Consider the following 18000-nt stretch of genomic DNA (forward strand, 5'->3'; position numbering starts at 1 on the left):
CAAACTATAAAATTGAGTCTGTCCATTCAGGTAACCGATTTGAGTAGAATCATTCTGAGTGATTCTCTTTTTTGTTTGTTTGTTTTTGTTTTTCTGAGTGATTCTCAAGTCTTGTACCCCTGGTTCTAAGTATGTCATTATGCCATAAAGCTGAGAGGGGAACTCTAACTCTCTAGTCCAGGGGTCCTCAAACTTTTTAAACAGGGGGCCACTTCACTGTCCCTCAGACTGTTGGAGGGCCGGACTATAGTTTAAAAAAAACTATGAACAAATTCCTATGCACACTGCACATATCTTATTTTGAAGTAAAAAAACAAAAGGGCAAAAACACCCGCATGTGGCTCACGGGTCGTAGTTTGAGGACGCCTGCTCTAGATTAAGTGAATAAAAACATAATGGGGCCCTGGCTGGTTTGGCTCAGTGGATGGAGCGTCAGCCTGCAGACTGAAGGGTCCCGGTTAGATTCTGGTCAAGGGCGCATGCCCCAGTTGCGGGCTTGATCCCCAGTGGGGACGTGCGGGAGGCAGCCGATCGATGATTCTTTCTCATCATTGATGTTTCTCTCTCTCTCCCCCCTCTCCCTTCCTCTCTGAAATCAATAAAAAATATATTTTAAAAAAACAAAATAAAACATAATAGGAAGAAAAATATAATAAGGACATAAAAGATGGATCAGGCCTGGCAGATGTGGCTCACTGGTTGAGCGTTGACCTATGAACAAGAGGTCATGGTTCGATTTGCAGTCAGGGCATGTGCCTGGGTTGCAGGCTCAATTCCCAGTGAGCAGCTGATCAATGATTCTCTCTCATCATTGATGTTTCTCTCTCTCTCTCTCTCTCTCCCTCCCTCTCCCTTCCTCTGAAATCAACAAAAATATATTAAAAAAAAAAGATGGAACGGAATAATAGAGATAATTTTTTAAATGACACATTTAAATCCCTGATATTGATATCTATAATAATAAAAGCATAATATGCTAATTAGACCAGAAGTCCTTCCAGACGACCATCCAGATGAAGCCGGGGCTGTGAGGGAATCCCGGGTCCCGGGTGCCAGTGGGAAGCCGGTGCTGGCAGCCAGGGGAAGGAAGGCCTACTCTTGCACGAATTTCATGCATCAGGCCTCTAGTAGTTTTATAATGGGCTTTTAATGTTAAGTACAATAATCAATTTTGAAATCACTGTGTGAAGTGCTTTGCATGCTCTTTAAGGTATTAAAGAATATTTGTAAAAAGCCAATTTGAGTGACTTTTCAATGTTTAAATGCTTGAAAAAATATAATTTATACAATAAATACGTTTTTATTACTGGTATAGTATGTAAATACTGTAATAGCTTGAAGGTTAATAAATTAGACAAAGCACGAATAAAAGCATTACTCTCCACTCCAAATGCTCCTCTGACATTAAAGATTCTATCAGGATAAAAAAGGAACATATTACCTTGATGACTCTTTGACAGTATTATGACCCACAGCGCCAAATAAACCTTTTCTTTTGATTGCTGACTTTCTTTCCCTTCTTTATCTTTTCTATACTTCTCCTCCTTCCCCAAACCTTTCCTCTTCTTTATGCTTAGGTCTTCTGGTCACAAAGATTAATGACACAGAACTAGAATTACTACGATAGCCCTGGCTAGGTAGCTCAGTTGGTTGGAGTGTTGTTCTGATAAGCTCCCTGGTCAGGGCATATACAAGAAGCAACCAATAGCCCTAGCCAGTTTAGCTCAGTGGGTAGAGCATCAGCCTGTGGACTGAAGGGTCCTGGGTTCGATTCTGGCCAAGGTCACATGCCCGGGTTGTGGGCTCTATCCCCAGTTGGGGGCATGCAGGAGGCAATCAATGATTCCCTCCCATCATTGATGTTTCTATCTCTCTTTCTCTTTCCCTTCCTCTCTGAAATCATTAAAATTTTTTAAAAAGCAACCAATAAATGCATAAATAAGTAGGACAACAAATTGATATTTCTGTCCCATCCCCCTCTCAAAAATAAAAAAATTTATTACTGATATCTGTTTTAGGAGCCAAAAGCTCTGTGTGGATACCTCAGTGGAGGTCTACCTAGTATGACTCATAATGACAAAATGCTTTGTAAATAATAATGTTATGAATTTTGAATGATCAAGTTATACATGTTGTTCCTTATCTTTTCAATCGATTTTTTTTTTTTAAGAGAGAGAGGAAGGGAGAGAGAAACATTGATCGGTTGCCTCCCGCATGCACCCCAACAGGGGATCAAACCTGCAACCTGGTATATGCCCTGACCAGGAAATGAATCTGCAATCTTTGGTGTATGGGACAACACTCCAACCAACTGAGTTACACTGGCCAGGGCCTCTAATACCTTTTAAGAGAAAGAATAACATCAACTGTTTGCAAATTCTGAAAAGAGCTAAGAATGGCATTTTCCAAAGTATGTGCTGCAGAACACTTTATACTTGAGCCTCCTTTTAGAGACTGGTATCTTAGAGTAATGAAATCATTTAATAGTTTTTAACCCGGCATTTCCCAAAATTATACTATATAATAAAAGGCTAATATGCAAATCAACCAAACGGAGGAACAACCAGTCGCTATGACATACATTGACCACCAGGGGGCAAACGCTCAACGCAAGAGCTGCCCCCTGGTGGTCAGTGTGTTCCCACAGGGGGAGTGCCACTCAGTCAGAAGCTGGGCTCATGGCTGGCAAGAGCAGCGACAGTGGTAGGAGCCTCTCCCGGCTCTGCAGCAGCGCTGGGGATGTCTGACTGACAGCTTAGGCCCACTGTCAGCCGAACATCCCCCAAGGGCTCCCGGACTGCGGGAGGGCACAGGCCGGGCTGAGGGACCCCGACCCCAGTGTACAAATTTTGTGCACCAGGCCTTAGTTTTACTAAATAAAAGAATCTTTTTACTTTATTTTTCAATTACAGTTTATATTTAATATTATCTTGTATCAGTTTCAGGTGTACAGCATAGTGGTTAGATAATCATATACTTTACAAAGTGTTCCCCCAATATTTCCAGTACCCACTTGGCACCATACATAGTTATTACAATATAATTGACTATACTCCCTATGCTGTACACCTGAATCCTTTTAAATTAAGAATCCTTTTAAGATTTTTCACGTTTGTAGATGTAGTATTATTTGCCACCACATATTTTGAAAAACACTGGTTTCAAATATTTCACATTTACCTGTTTTTCAGTCATGAGTCTGTTTGATGATTTACTGGACTGCTGGGCTTTAGGGGCTGCTGGAGATATACTTTTCCTTTGCAGAACCAAAGAAGTAGAGACTGGCAGTGAAAAATTTTGAGTTGCCTAAATTAAAACAGAAAAAAGTGCAATAGGTGTTAAATGAAATTATACTTAAAAGAACCACTACTCTTGACAATTTAAGCCATTCCTGTGTCAAAACTTTTGTTACTTCTTAGAAAGCTAATTTAAAGAATGATTAGAATATACCTTATCTTATAATGTTTTCCTCTAGATATAAAATATGGGGTTTTACACACATACCAACACAAAGAAAAATATTTTTGTTTTAACCCTTTGCACTCGCTTGCTTTTTTCTCGATTCCTTTATTCTAATGCTAACCGTGTCGAGTCACACTCGACATCCGAGTGCAAAAGGTTAACTGGATGTGAAAAGTACATGATGCTAATAAACTGTTATCTTTTGGAAGCTGCTTTTCAAAAAACTAAAAGAATTGTGCCTGACCCAAAAGTTACGGGCCAGTCGAATAATTCACTGGACTGACTCCAAGAGTGAATGGAGTGCCACTTTCTTAGATGGACTTTATTTCTAAATAGATCAGAGGTTAGCAACAAAGGATTCTATTTGACAGGCACACATAGAAGTTTATATTCAGTCTAACCTACCGTCACTTGCTCTCATTATCTAAGAATGTACCATTCTATAGAAAAAAAATTTTTGGGTTGTTCGACATATAGGTATAATTCTTCCCCTCCAGAGGCACAATCCCACATATTCATTAGCATCATGGAATTTTAGAACTTGAGAGGACCTTGAAAATTGTTTAATCCTAAATCTCTAGCTGTTCATAGCTGGCAGAAAAGTGTGTAGGGAGAGCTGCACCAATAGATCAGGTACCAGAGACATCTGAGGCCCAGAGAGGTACAACAATCTTCCAGGACTGATTAGAGGTAGGCCTCCTTCCTGCCAGTTTAATGTTTCATCCAAAGCACCCTTCTGCTTCAGATAGTGAAATCCAACTAAACATTTCATTGGTCACTAATAATTTATTTTTAGCTAAACTTAGTAACATATTACCTATTCTCAAATGCTGCCACTTTTGCAGTTTCACATCAGAGTCCTTACTCCCTTTAAACTCTGGTCTCTTTCAATAACTCAATCACATACTACATTCAACCCTCCTGCCTTTATCCTATATAATAAAGAGGCAATATGCAAATTGACCATCACTCCAACACACAAGATGGCTGCCCCCATGTGGTCAAAGATGGCCACCCCCATGTAGACACAAGATGGCTGCCACAAGATGGCCAGCAGGGGAGGGCAGTTGGGAGGGACCAGGCCTACAGGGGAGGGCAGTTAGGGCTGATCAGGCCTGAAGGGGAGGGCAGTTAGGGGTGACCAGGCTGGCAAGGAAGGGAAGTTAGGGGTGACCAGGCCAGCAGGGGAGGGCAGTTGGTGGGGCAAGGCCTGCAGGGGAGGGTAGTTGGGGGGAACCAGGCCTGCAGGGGAGGGCAGTTGGGGGGAACCAGGCCTATAGGGGAGGGCAGTTGGGAGAGACCAGGCCTGCAGGGGAGGGCAGTTGGGGGTGACCAGGCCAGCAGGGGAGGGCAGTTAGGGGCAACCGGGCCGGCAGGGGAGGGCAGTTAGGGGCAACCGGGCCGGCAGGGGAGGGCAGTTGGGAGAGACCAGGCCTGCAGGGGAGGGCAGTTGGGAGAGACCAGGCCTGCAGGGGAGGACAGTTGGGAGGGACCAGGCCTGCAGGGGAGAGCAGTTGGGAGGGACCAGGCCTGCAGGGGAGGGCAGTTGGGAGGGACCAGGCCTGCAGGGGAGGGCAGTTGGGGGTGACCAGGCCAGCAAGGGAGGGCAGTTAGGGGTGACCAGGCTGGCAAGGGAGGGCAGTTAGGGGTGACCAGGCTGGCAAGGGAGGGCAGTTAGGGGCAATCGGCCCGGCAGGGGAGCAGTTAGGCATTGATCAGGCTGGCAGGGGAGAGGTTAGGGGGTGATCAGGCTGGCAGGCAGGCGAGTGGTTGGGAGCCAGCAGTCCTGGATTGTGAGAGGGATGTCTAACTGCCCGTTTAGGCCCGATCCCAGTGGTCGGACATCCCTTGAAGGGTCCCAGATTGTAGAGGGTGCAGGCTGGGCTGAGGGACACCCCCGCCCCCATGCACAAATTTCGTGCACCGGGCCTCTAGTTTTAAATAAAGATCCTTTTAAAAAATGCCAGCCAACTTCAGTTACTAGCTTTTTAACTTTTCATTCGAAAAATTTTTCAAAAAATACACAAAAGTAGAGAGACTATAATGAACTCATGTATTCATCAATCCAGCTTCAATAACATTCTTCTATTCTTGTTACATTTCTTCCTTACCTACTTATATTTCGGTAAACATGTCTAACAAATATAGACTCATTATCACACCCAATAAAAATATCAGTAATTCTTTACTATTACCTAATATCTAGTCCATGTTCAATTTCCCCCAAATACCTTGTGATTTTTTTTCAAATAAGGTCCATATATAGCACTCTTAAGTTCCTTTTAATTTTTAAGTCCCAGTCTCCTTTTTAATATGGCATTTATTTGTTAAAGAAATAGGCCATTTGTCTTCAGAGTTACCCGCATTTCATATTTAGCTTATTGCATTATCATTTAACATATTTCTCCATCTCCTATATTTCTTGTAAACTGGTTATATCTAGAGGCTTTATTAAATTCCAGTTCAGTATTTTATGGCAAGAATAATTTAGAGGTAGTGCTGTGTTCTTCCAACTGCATCACCATTAGTAATCAGCCAAAGTTTTAAAGTGGGAAGAATACACCATGTAAACCAGACATAACGTTAGTAGACATCAATGTAATAGAATCTTCCAAAAAGCATGGAGCCACATATTCTAACAGTCTTCCTAATCGCCACCCTGGATCTCTCTCAAATCTTCAAAATGCCATCTCCCTCCATGTTCAAGGCCTAAGAGTTCAATCTCTTCTTCACTTAGTTAACTCATACTTGACCTTCTGATGTCAGCTCAAATTTCCTTCTTCAGGGAAATCTCCCCTGATTCCATGACTAGATCAGGTTCTCTTGTTATATGCTCTTGTAGCACTATAAAGAATAAAGTATAGAGGTTTAGAGTTCAGAGTCAGATGGCCTGAGTGACTACCAGCTTAACCATTTATTAAACTGTGACATGGACAAATTCATTAACATCTTTGAGCCTTGATATCTTCATTTGTAAAAGAGTAATAATAATATCTATACCTCAGCAGTTGAATTAAGTCAGACAACATGTAGAAAGTATTTAGTACAAGTGCGTGACACATAGAAATATATAGATAATTGGTAGTTGTTATATGTAAGTATGCTGAACAAAATGGAACTTACCTAAGCATACAATCATATATTATCTTAGACCTTTTTCTACAAATTACTCAACTATCTGTTACAAGTTGTTTTACATAATATGTCTAGGTAAAACTAAATTCCAGGACATTAATAGTCTTTTTTTTTTTTTTGGTAATAGTCGAATAGGCAATCTGCCTCTAAGAAAGCCAAATAAAATACTTTTTCTTTTCTTTTTTTTAAATAAATTTCAGAGAGGAAGGAAGAGGAAAAGAGATAGAAACATCAATGATGAGAGAGAATCATTAATTGGCTGCCTCCTGCATGATCGAGCCCGAAACCTGGGCATGTGCCCTGACCAGAATTGAACCTGGGAACCTTTAGCCCACAGGTCAACGCTCTATGCACTGAGCCAAACCGGCTAGGGCCTTTTCTTTTTCTTAAAAGCATTGAAGAACTAACAAGATAATGAGGAATTACCAGGACAAAAAAAATCACAAAGATGAGAACACACTTTTTCTCTGAAGGCATTTACCAAATCCAAAGAAAAAACTGTGAGAACGAGCGCTAAAGAGCAAAGCCAGCTACCTTCAACAAATCAACGAATGACAAGTGCTGGCGAGGATGTGGAGAGAATGGAACCCTAATACAATACTGGTGGGAATGCAGACTGGTGCAGCCACTGTGGAAAACAGTCTGGCCCGGCTGGGTGTAGCTCAGTGGTTGAGCATCAGCACAGGGACCAAGAGGCCAATGACTGGATTCCCAGTCAGGGCACATGTCCGGGTTTCGGGCTCAATCCCCTGTGGTGGGCGTGCAGGAGGCAGCTGATCAATGATATTTCTCTCATCATTGATGTTTCTCTCTCTATCCCTCTCCTTTCCTTTCTCTCTAAAAAGTCAATAAAAACATATTAAAAAACAAACAAACACAGTATGGAGTTTCCTCAAAAAATTAAAAATAGAACTGCCATTTGACCCAGTGGCCCAACTTCTAGGAATATATCCTAAGACTCCCAAACACCAATCATAGAATATATGCACCCCTATGTTCATAGCAGCACAATTTCCAATAGCTACTAGTAAGATCTAGAAACAGCCCAAGTGCCCATCAGCAGACGAGTGGATAAAAAAGCTGTGGTACATTTATACCATGGAATACTATGCAGCAGTGAAAAAAAAAGAATCTCTTACCCTTTGAGACAGCATGGAGAGACCTGGAGAGCATTATGCTAAGTGAAATAAGTCAGTCAGAGAAAGACAAGTATCACATGATCTCACTCATATGTGGAATCTAATGAACAGAATAAACTGATGAACAAAATAGATCTAGAGACACAGAAGCATGGAACTGACTGACGAATCTCAGAGGGAAAGTGGGGGGGGTGGGGAGGAGGAGGGAGAATTTTCCAAAGAACTTATATGCATGACCCATGAACACAGGCAATAGTGTGGTAAAGGTACGGAATGGGGGTGGAGGAGTAGAAGGGGAAAAGGGGGAACACCTGTAATACTTTCAACAATAAAGATAATTTTTAAATAAATATATAATAAAAATGTTTAAAAAGAGCAAAGCCACCCTATTTAAAATTGCTGCCTGGAAGGGCTACAGCTCTCAGGAGAAAGGTGAGCAAGAAGTAAACCATCCCTGCCATGAACTGAAACCTGGCTTCCACTTCTCTATTTCATTCCATTATCTCAACAAGGTCCCAAATTAATAGTGCTTCCAAGCACCTGGCAGAGCAAATGAAATCTCTGGAAAAAGGCCTCAAATTATCCCCACCAAAAAAGTTTCAAGTGCAATATCCAGAAAACAGCCAAAGATAACCAAGACATATAGGAAACAAGACATAAGGAGATCAGAAGCAACAGTAAAAAAACAAACAAACAAACAAAAAACAAAGAAAGACTTCTAATATTGTAATTATTAGGCACAGACCATAAAATAACTACGCTGACAATGTTCATAAAAATAAAAACTTGAAACTTCTGGCAGAGAACTAAAACTGAAAGGAAACAAAACATATTTGAAAAAGAATAAAAACTTTAGAACAAAAAAGTTACAGTAACTGAAATTAAGATCTTAAATCACATGCTTAACAGTAGATTAGAAAGAGCAGAAGAGAAAATTAAATTAACTAGAAGGGAAGTTAGAAGAGACTACCACCTTTTTAGTTCTCTATGCTGCATTCAGGAAAACACAGAAAAGATTAAACTTTAAATGAAGGGAACACTGGCACATCCAAGAAAGAGGAAAAAATGGAGCAGCAGCAGCATTTGGAGATAAAACTAAGAAGTTTTGAGAGCCATTAAAATAAAAGTCCACAGATTCTAGAAGCTCAACATAATCTTGCATCAGGATAGAAAAAAAAAATCACTCCCAGGCATATATTAAAGTATAAAAAAAAATCTCAAAAGCAATTAGAGAAAAAAAAGATTATCATGAAAGAAGTGACAGAACATCAGCTAACTTTTTAAAAAAAAAAGTATTTTATTGAATTTTTACAGAGAGGAAGGGAGAGGGATAGAGAGTTAGAAACATCGATGAGAGAGAAACATCGATTAGCTGCCTCCTGCACACCTACCACTGGGGATGTGCCCGCAACCAAGGTACATGCCCTTGACCGGAATCGAACCTGGGACCTTTCAGGCCGCAGGCTGACGCTCTATCCACTGAGTCAAACCGGTCAGGGCATCATCAGTAACAATGAAAACTAAGAGTAGACTAATATCATCAATGTGCTGAAGAAAAATTTGCCAATTTAAAATTCTAAACCCAGTGAAAATATTCATTAATAATAAAGACAAAGGATATTTTCAAACAAAACAAATATGACAAATCTGCTCTATAAAAAATTCTAAAGATGCTTCATGTAGAAGATTCCTTGATACAAAGAAAGAGCTGTAGAAAGGAATAAAGATCAAAGAGTCCAGCTGGTGTGGCTCATTGGTTGAGCATCGACCTATGAACCAGGAGGTCACGGCTCAATTCCTGGTCAGGGCACATGCCTGGCTTGTGGGCTCAATCCCCAGTGTGAGACATGCAGGAGGCAGCCGATTAATGATTCTCTCCTATCATTGATGTTTCTATCTCTCTTACCCTCTCTGAAATCAGTAAAAACATTTTAAAAAAGAAATAAAGCCCAGAAACAAACCCACACATATAAGACAAAGGTGAGAAAGTGATTCAGCAGAGAAAGGATAGTCTCTTTAAAAATAGTGCAGCCAAAACCGGTTTGGCTCAGTGGATAGAGCGTCGGCCTGCGGACTGAAAGGTCCCAGGTTTGATTCAGGTCAGGGGCATGTACCTTGGTTGCGGGCACATCCCCAGTGGGGGGTGTGCAGGAGGCAGCTGATAGATGTTTCTCTCTCTTCGGTGTTTCTGACTCTCTATCCCTCTCCCTTCCTCTCTGTAAAAAAATCAATAAAATATATTTTAAAAAAATAAAATAAAATAAAAACAGTGCAACTGGGTATCTATGTGCCAAAAAAACAGACTTTGATTCATACCTCACACCATAAACAAAAATTTTCTCAAAATGAATCATAGACATCTAAAAACGTAAAAATACAAAGTGTCTAGAAAAAAAGCATAGAAAACCTTTGTGACCTTGCAATAGGCAAAAATTTCTTAACTATATCATCAAAAGCATGATCCATAAAAGAACAAATTTGGCTTCATAAAAATGAGAACTTGCCCTGGTTTGGCTCAGTGGATAGAACATTAGCCCACATGATTATAGCAAGTGCTTAAAAAAAAAACACAACAAAAACAAAAATACATTCAACTAAATCCAATGCCCTTTTTTGATAAAAACTCTCAGCAATGTGAGAATAGAGGGACCATACACAATAAAAGCCATAAATGACAAACTTATAGCCAACATCATACTCAATGGGCAAAAACTAAAACCATTTCCCTAAGAAGAGGAACAAGACAGGGATGCCCACTTTCACCACTTTTGTTTAACAATACTGGAAGTCCTAGCCATAACAATCAGACGAGAAGAAAAAGATAAAACGAATCCAAACTGGAAAGGAGGAAGTAAAACTGTCATTATTCACAGATGACATGATATTGAACATAGAAAACCCTGAAGACTCCATAAAAAAACTACTAGATTTAATAAATGAATTCGGCAATGTAACAGGATACAAAATTAACACCCAGAAATCTATGGCATTTTTATACACCAATAATGAACTCACAGAAAGAGAAGCTAAAAAAACAATCCCATTTACCATTGCAACAAAAAATGTAAGATACTTAGGAATAAACTTAACCAAGGAGGTAAAAGACCTGTACTCAGAAATCTACAGGATGCCCGGCTGGCGTGGCTCAGTGGTTGAGCATCGACCTATGAATCAGGAGGTCACAGTTCGATTCCCGGCAGGGCACATGCCTGGGCTGCAGGCTCAATGCCCCAGTGTGGGGCGTGCAGGAGGCAGCCAATCAATGATTCTCTCTCATCATTGATGTTTCTATCTCTCTCCCCCCGCCCCCTCTTCCTCTCTGAAATCAATAAAAATATTTTTAAAAAACACAAAAATGAAAACTACAGTACATCAAAAAAAGAGACAGAGGGGAAAAAAAACAAGTGGAAGAATATACCGTGTTCATGAATTGGTAGAATCAACATAATTAAAATGTCCATACTACTCAAAGCAATCTATAGATTCAATGCAATCCCTATTAAAATACAAATATCATATTTTACAGATCTAGAAAAAACATTCCAAAAATTTATATGGAACCAAAAAAGACCCCAAATAGACACAGCAATCTTGAGAAAGAAGAACAAAGTTGGAGACATCAAGTTATACTACAAAGATACTGTACTCAAAATAGCCTGGTACTGGCATAAGAACAGGCATATAGATCAATGGAACAGAACAGAGAACCCACAAATTGACCACTATGCTCAATTAATATTTGACAAAGGAGGCAAGAGCATACAATGGAGTAAGGATAGTCTCTTCAATAAATGGGGTTGGGAAAACTGGACAATGCAAAAAATGAAACTAGACCACCAACTTACACCGTACACAAGAATAAACTCAAAATGGATAAAGGACTTAAATGTAAGACATGAAACCATAAAAATCTTAGAAACCATAGGCAGCAAAACCTCAGACATCTCTCATAGTAATATGTTTACTGATACATCTCCAAGAGCAAAGAAAACTAAGGAGAAAATAAAAAAAAATGGGACTACATCAAAATAAAAAGCTTCTGCACAGCAAAAGAAACCATCAACAAAATGACATGATTACTTACTACAATGTTATTTATAAAAAAAAAATAGAAACAAACTAGATATTCATCAATTAGGAACTGGTAAATAAATTCTGGTAACATACAATGTACCAGGGTAGACAAATGAAATATTATGTAGATGTAAATATAAACAATAATGCTCTTCACGTACTGGTTATGAATTATCTCAAAGACATATTTGTTATTAAAAATCAAGTAGAGGACAGTACATAATTTTCACTGGGTGGGAAAAGTATAAATGCACATAATTTCTTGTTTATGTATAAATGCTTTCCTAAAAAAAAAAAAAAAAAAGAAATACAGTAAACAAAAAATATTTTTTTACTTTAGGGAAGGACCAGAATTATTAAAATAGTGACTTAAGTGAATATTTTCAATATATATATGCATTCAAATAGGAAAATTCAACTTTGTGAATGTCTAACATTGTCAATATTTACATTAAAATGTAAATTTAATAATATCTAAACTGGAAAAAAAAGGAAATAAAGAACCAATTTATAATCTTGAAAACTGGTAAGTAAATGGTAGGAATCAAGAATAAATGCTGCCTTTCCTGAAGGAATTATACTGCTGCCTATCCAAATGATAGATAAGGGACTAGTACTCCAACCAATAAGTGAAAAAGATATGATAGAAATACAATACCACTATTTCACCTTCAGTGAACAGATATATAGGCATCAAGTAGCACCAGCTGCTGAGATCAGGGAGAGAGAAACAAGGACACATTATGCACCTCCTATGGTCTTGCCAACCACCATTTAGACAATTGCCAAGGGGATGACTAAGTCTGATCCAGTCTGCAATCCAACTACTAATGTGCAGGAACTACCCATATGAACTATACATGATTATACAATCAGCAAAATCCAGACTGTAAGATATACAGGTCAAATGACTCAGGTTCTTTATCAGGAAAAAAAAATTTTAAGAAAAAGAAAGAAATAGAGAGAAAAACTACAAATTAAACATTTTTTAAAAATTTTAATGGGCAAAACTACATTATAATATCTAGGAATATACAATATGCATTTATGCATTTATGAAAAAAATGTTGTTTTAAAACACAAGGAAGCAATTACTATAAAAGTAAGAAGAATGGCTACTAATGGAAGTAGCTGTGCTTGGGATGGGGCAACAGAGCAGCTGTGGCATGGCTAGTACTGTTCTACACCCTGACCTAGATGGTACTGTCTTTTAATAATTCATTAAGCTATGCATCTGGTATGTGTGTTCTACTTGATTTCATAATAAAATTCATTTTACTATTTAAAAATTGTATCTATAATAATAAAAGCATAATATGCTAATTAGTCCGGACACCCTTCCTTCATGACAAAGCCGCGGTGGGGGGGCTGAGGCAGAGGGTAGCCGCCTCAGGCCCTTGCACAAATTCATGCATTGGGCCTCTAGTTAAATAATAATAAAAGTAAAGGAAATACCAAAAGAAAGCTGGTATAATTTTGTAGCCAAACTGCCTATGTTTGAATTGTGGATTCTGCCACACAGCCAGGAAAAGTACTAATCTCTCTGTGCCTCAATTTCTTTATCATGAAGTGAGAATAACAAAAGTGTTTAGCTCATAGTGTTGTTGTGAAGATTAGGAGCGTTAATATACAGGCATACCTCAAGAGATATTGCAGGTTTGGCTCCAGACCACCATAATAAAGCAAGTCATACAAATTTTTTGGTTTCCCAGCATATATAAAAGTTATGCTTACATTATACTCTATTAAGTGTGCAATAGCATGATGTCTAAAAAATGCACATACCTTAATTTTAAAATACTTTATTGCTAAGAAATACTAACCATCATCTGAGCCTTCAGAGAGTTGTAATCTTTTTGCTGATAAAGGGTCTTATTTTCAATTTGTAAAAAATACAATATCTGTGAAGTGCAGAAAAATTAAGTGCAATTAAACAAGGTATGCCTGTAGAAAGGAAACAGAACAGTGCCTGGCACATAGCAGGACAGAGGCGGTGATTAGAGTTAGGGGGTGATCAGCTGTGTTAGCTTAGATATTTAACCTCTCTGGGCTTCAATTTCCTTAACCTGATAAAATTATTAGGAAGTCAAAAGGAAATATATGTATTATACCCAGTATAGCAGTATAGCAGTCAATAAACAGTAGATTTGCCCTGGCCTGTGTGCTCAGTGCTTAGCAGGGGTCCTCAAACTTTTTAAACAGGGGGCCAGTTCACTGCCCTCAGACCGTTGGAGGGCCGGACTATAGTTTAAAAAAAAACTATGAACAAATTCCTATGCACACTGCACATATCTTACTTTGAAGTGAAAAAACAAAACGGCAAAAACACCCGCATGTGGCCCGCGGGCCGTAGTTTGAGGACGCCTGGATTAGAGCGTCAGCCCCTACACTGGGTTCAATTCCCAATCAATGGCACAAACCTGGGTTGTCGGTTGGTCCCCTGGCCTAAAAGCAATGGAAAAATACCCTCTTTTAAGAATTAAAACAAAACAAAAAAACACCAATAGATTCTTTCCATGGTCTCCCAACATCCACAGAGTCATCTGTCACATTAGGCATACCTCAGTCACAGCACATTCCTCTTGCACTTTTTATCTGGTCATTCAAGTTGATTTCAATGAAATGATCACCCAGTGAATCTCACGTTCGAAACTGGATCTTCATCTAGGTTTCAAAAAAAAAAAAGGCCAAAATCTTAAAATGTCCAACCTCCTAGTAAGAATGGTCTTGTGTTACTCCCAGAGCAGGAATTCATGGTACTGGTAACCACTAAACTGAGGCTGAACAACTGAAGTAACTGCTAATGGACTCCGATGCTCACCACCCCTTCCTAACTTTCCTCTCCCTGCTGGGGTCCAAATCTATCTTTCATTAATTCTGACTCCTGGCTTCACAGGTAGGGTCTTCTCATTTGCAAGGGCACTAACAAGAAGCGTGCTCAGAGACTCAGAGAGATAAATACCACTGAACATAAAAGGCAAGGGCATCAATTCCACCTGTAACCAAATGCTCCTTTTGAGGGATCCATACTGTGAAATTCATGTGTCAATAGTTTGCAGCAGCCCTTCCCTACTCAGCTGTGACAGGAAGAGCTGCAGGAAGAGAGGAAAAGCTTGCCACCGCAGAAGCTGTAGCTGCAACGGGTCTGGGGCTTTTTTGATACCTCACCTTAAGGAAGACTTTGGGCATAGGGGTTGCAGGGTAGGAGTTGGTTCGCATGTGGCATAGAAAGCCAATGCCAAACACAGCTGTATTTCTGGCACTGTCCAGGTTTCCCAAGAGCCCTTTGGTAACTTACCCGTTACAGTGCACCGTACATTAAACTGTAAATATTTTTCACCATTTGGGAGGTGGGGGAGAAGCTAGAAATAACAAACCATGGCGAGTCACTGTTCTTTCTCAAGTGGGCCACGTTAAAGTCTGTGATTAGCTTTCTCAAAGGCATGTCGTTCACATTATTGCAACAAATGGAATACGCATTGTTTTCAAAGTCTCTACTGTCTATCAACTGCAAAAGCTCTATTCCAAAAATATGCCAACACGCTGTGTAATGTTCCTAAAAAGAATGGAATCTCCCACAAATAAGGAAATGCAGTTAGAACTGGATATGGTCTCAACCCGATCATCCTGCCCCAGGAGAGGTTACATAAAAGGCCCGAACACACCTCTCCCCCTTAGAAGCCGAGCCCCAGTGGGTTTGGCTCCCTCTCCCCCAAAGTGGGGTCAGATGGCAATACAGAAAGTAAAACAACAGCAACAAATGGGTAATGCCTGCGCGGTGTTTAATACCGTTACAGTCTGAAAATAAAAGGGGCGGTAGACACCCTTTCTGGCTGGTCCCTGCATTCCGGGCCTCTTGGCCTCTGACGTTTCCACCTCACGGACTTCCTTCAGAGAATCAAATCGGACGCCCCATAAAGTCAGATGCGCCCGGAATCAGGGAAGAGCGGGAAGAAACCGGAGAAGAGGATAACACTTACCTGCCACCCACTCGCACACACGGCCCCCGCCTTCGGCTCCGAGCGCTCACCAGCCGCGCAACCTTCCCAGACGCCCGCTGGCCTACAATTTACCCAGAGCCCAGAGCCCGGCGGCGCGGCACCACCAAACGCAGCGATGGTCAGCCGGTGTGCCGCCGGGATCGCCGACACCTGCAGCCCCTGTTTACTCGGGCACTGACTCTTCCCCCTTCCACTGTCCAACACAATAGCCACCCGGCGCGAACGAGTCAAAATTATACCTTTGTTTATTATATTAGCAATATATATATATTTTAAATTTTTAATTTTTTTTGATGTGCCGCAGAATTGTAGTTATTAGTTTACGTGCCATGAGATGAAAAGGGCTGAAAGTCGCTGCTCTAAGATTGACACGGATTGCCCCATTTAACCTCCTCAACCCCCACGCCGGGCAAGAATGACCGGCTGTGCTCGGTAAACGAAGAAATCGCGGCGCCGAGGCGTTACGCCAGCAGCCACAGATCACAAAGCGGGGGGGGGAGGGAGGGGACCAGGTTCGCCCGGTACCCGATCCTAACCCACGACTGAGATTTTTTAATCGGCGCGAACCCGTCCCCGGCGGCTCCTCTCTGGGGACCACGACAAGGGTCAGTGTGACCACTCGCAGGGCCCAGAGGAAGCCGATTCTGGGGGTGCTTCGCAGAGGAACTTCAGCCGCCGCCTCCGCGAACCCCGAGCGCCGCACTCACCTTCCGCGGCCGCCCGTCTCCCACCAGCAGCGCGCCCAGCTGGGCCGGCTCCGCCGCCTGGGGCCCCGCCTCCGCGACCGTTACCGCGCTGTGGGAGGCCGACCAATCGAGCCCGAGCAGGTCGAGGTGTCTCCTCCTGCCCCGCTTCCGGACGCCCGCGAGCGATTGCTCGGGCCGCACGGGGAGGCTGGATGTAAGCCCCGCCCCGCGCCCTCTGGTTGGCTCCGCTGCTGGGGGCGGGGCTTACATCAAAGCAGTTGTAAGTTTGGGCGCGGCGTTGCCATCTGCGCCTGCGCACTTCCTCCACACCTGTACTGCGCTCTGGGCTCGCAGGTGTTTTACCACCCACCTGGAGTTCTCCTTTGTCCGGGCGACTTGCTGGTAAGAAATACCCATTTAAGGCTATCGGTGAAAGGGAGGCCCGGGGCACGTGGCCACCACAGACTGCCCGCCCGACACCTACACCCGCCCTAATTGTGAGCTCTTGCTGCACGATCCATCAGCTGTTTTCTATGTTCCAGACCTGGCTGAGCACGGCGGCGTCTGGCATTTGGAGGACCCTAAAAGCGTTTGTTGATGACATTTTACCCTCCCACTCATCACTTTCCAAATCTCCACAAAATGTCAGGACCTACATCGGGCTCCAGAGGTGCAGAGGTGGCTGACTGGAGATACTCAAAAGTCTAGTTAGGGAGAATGGGTATACACTCTGAAATTAAGAGACATTGTGATATGATCAGAGAAGGCTGTGACGGGCCCAGGAGGGACAGAGGAGGAGGCTTACCTAAGTCAGTCACTAAAGTCTTCCGAAACCAGTGGTTCTCAACCCTGGTTGTGCATTAGAATTAACCGGGGAGCTTTGAAACCCGTGTTGCTCACGCCTCAGACCAATTAAATCAGAATCTCCAGGGTGGGACCCAGGTGTCCATAGTTTGGAAAGCTTCCCAAGTGATTCTACTGTGCAGCCATACTTGAGAATGGCAAACCTGGAGAAATACTTAAGAAGAATGACTCTAATGATGAATAAGAATTCTCCAGCAATACAGGGGAGAAAAGTTAGAGAAATTTTTCATGTGCAAATTAATAACTCAAAAGCACATTATTATAATGCCTATTTCACAAGTGCTTAGCAAACCTTACCGTTTTGTTGTTGTTTTTTGTAATGAAGCCTGGCTGGGTCCCTTCTATGTAGCTCATATCTACCCTCCCTAAAAAACCTAACTCCCCAAACACTTACAAGTATTATGGAACTTACTGAGGGCTTCCTGAGAAAGTTGAAGAATGTGTTGCATCACTAGAGAGGCTGAGGAGGAAAGCCTCAGGAATTATGCTAAGGAGCTGGGACTCTATCTTGGAGGTGATAGGAAACAATAGGCAAGTTTTCAAAAGAGGCATGAATTGTAAAAAAACAACAACAACTGTAAAAACAGCTCCAACAATGTACAAATATGAACTGCTGTCATTGCATCATATAGCCACATG

At 41.6% G+C, this 18000-nt stretch overlaps 1 protein-coding gene across 4 annotated transcripts in view; it reads right to left on the bottom strand.

Annotated features, from left to right (window-relative positions):
- The window catches only part of CEP70 (centrosomal protein 70), a 48260-nt gene extending 31668 nt beyond the window's left edge, over window positions 1–16592 (bottom strand). For 2 of the 4 annotated variants that reach the window (XR_008558875.1, XM_054729751.1), the window contains exons 1-5: window positions 16519–16592; window positions 14372–14474; window positions 13634–13711; window positions 6216–6306; window positions 3181–3306 (exon numbers count right to left, since the gene is read on the bottom strand). Coding sequence is in view for 3 of the 4 variants with exons in the window: in XM_054729751.1 (XP_054585726.1) it covers window positions 3181–3195 (15 nt within the window). In the remaining variant the exon portion in view is untranslated. The remainder of the gene's footprint in view (window positions 1–3180; window positions 3307–6215; window positions 6307–13633; window positions 13712–14371; window positions 14475–16518) is intronic. The other 2 variants (XM_054729752.1, XM_054729753.1) reach the window with 2 other exon arrangements.
- Window positions 16593–18000: the final 1408 nt, after the last annotated feature.

The sequence above is a fragment of the Eptesicus fuscus genome, chromosome 18 (genome assembly GCF_027574615.1).
Source record: "Eptesicus fuscus isolate TK198812 chromosome 18, DD_ASM_mEF_20220401, whole genome shotgun sequence".
NCBI classification, from domain to species: domain Eukaryota; kingdom Metazoa; phylum Chordata; class Mammalia; order Chiroptera; family Vespertilionidae; genus Eptesicus; species Eptesicus fuscus.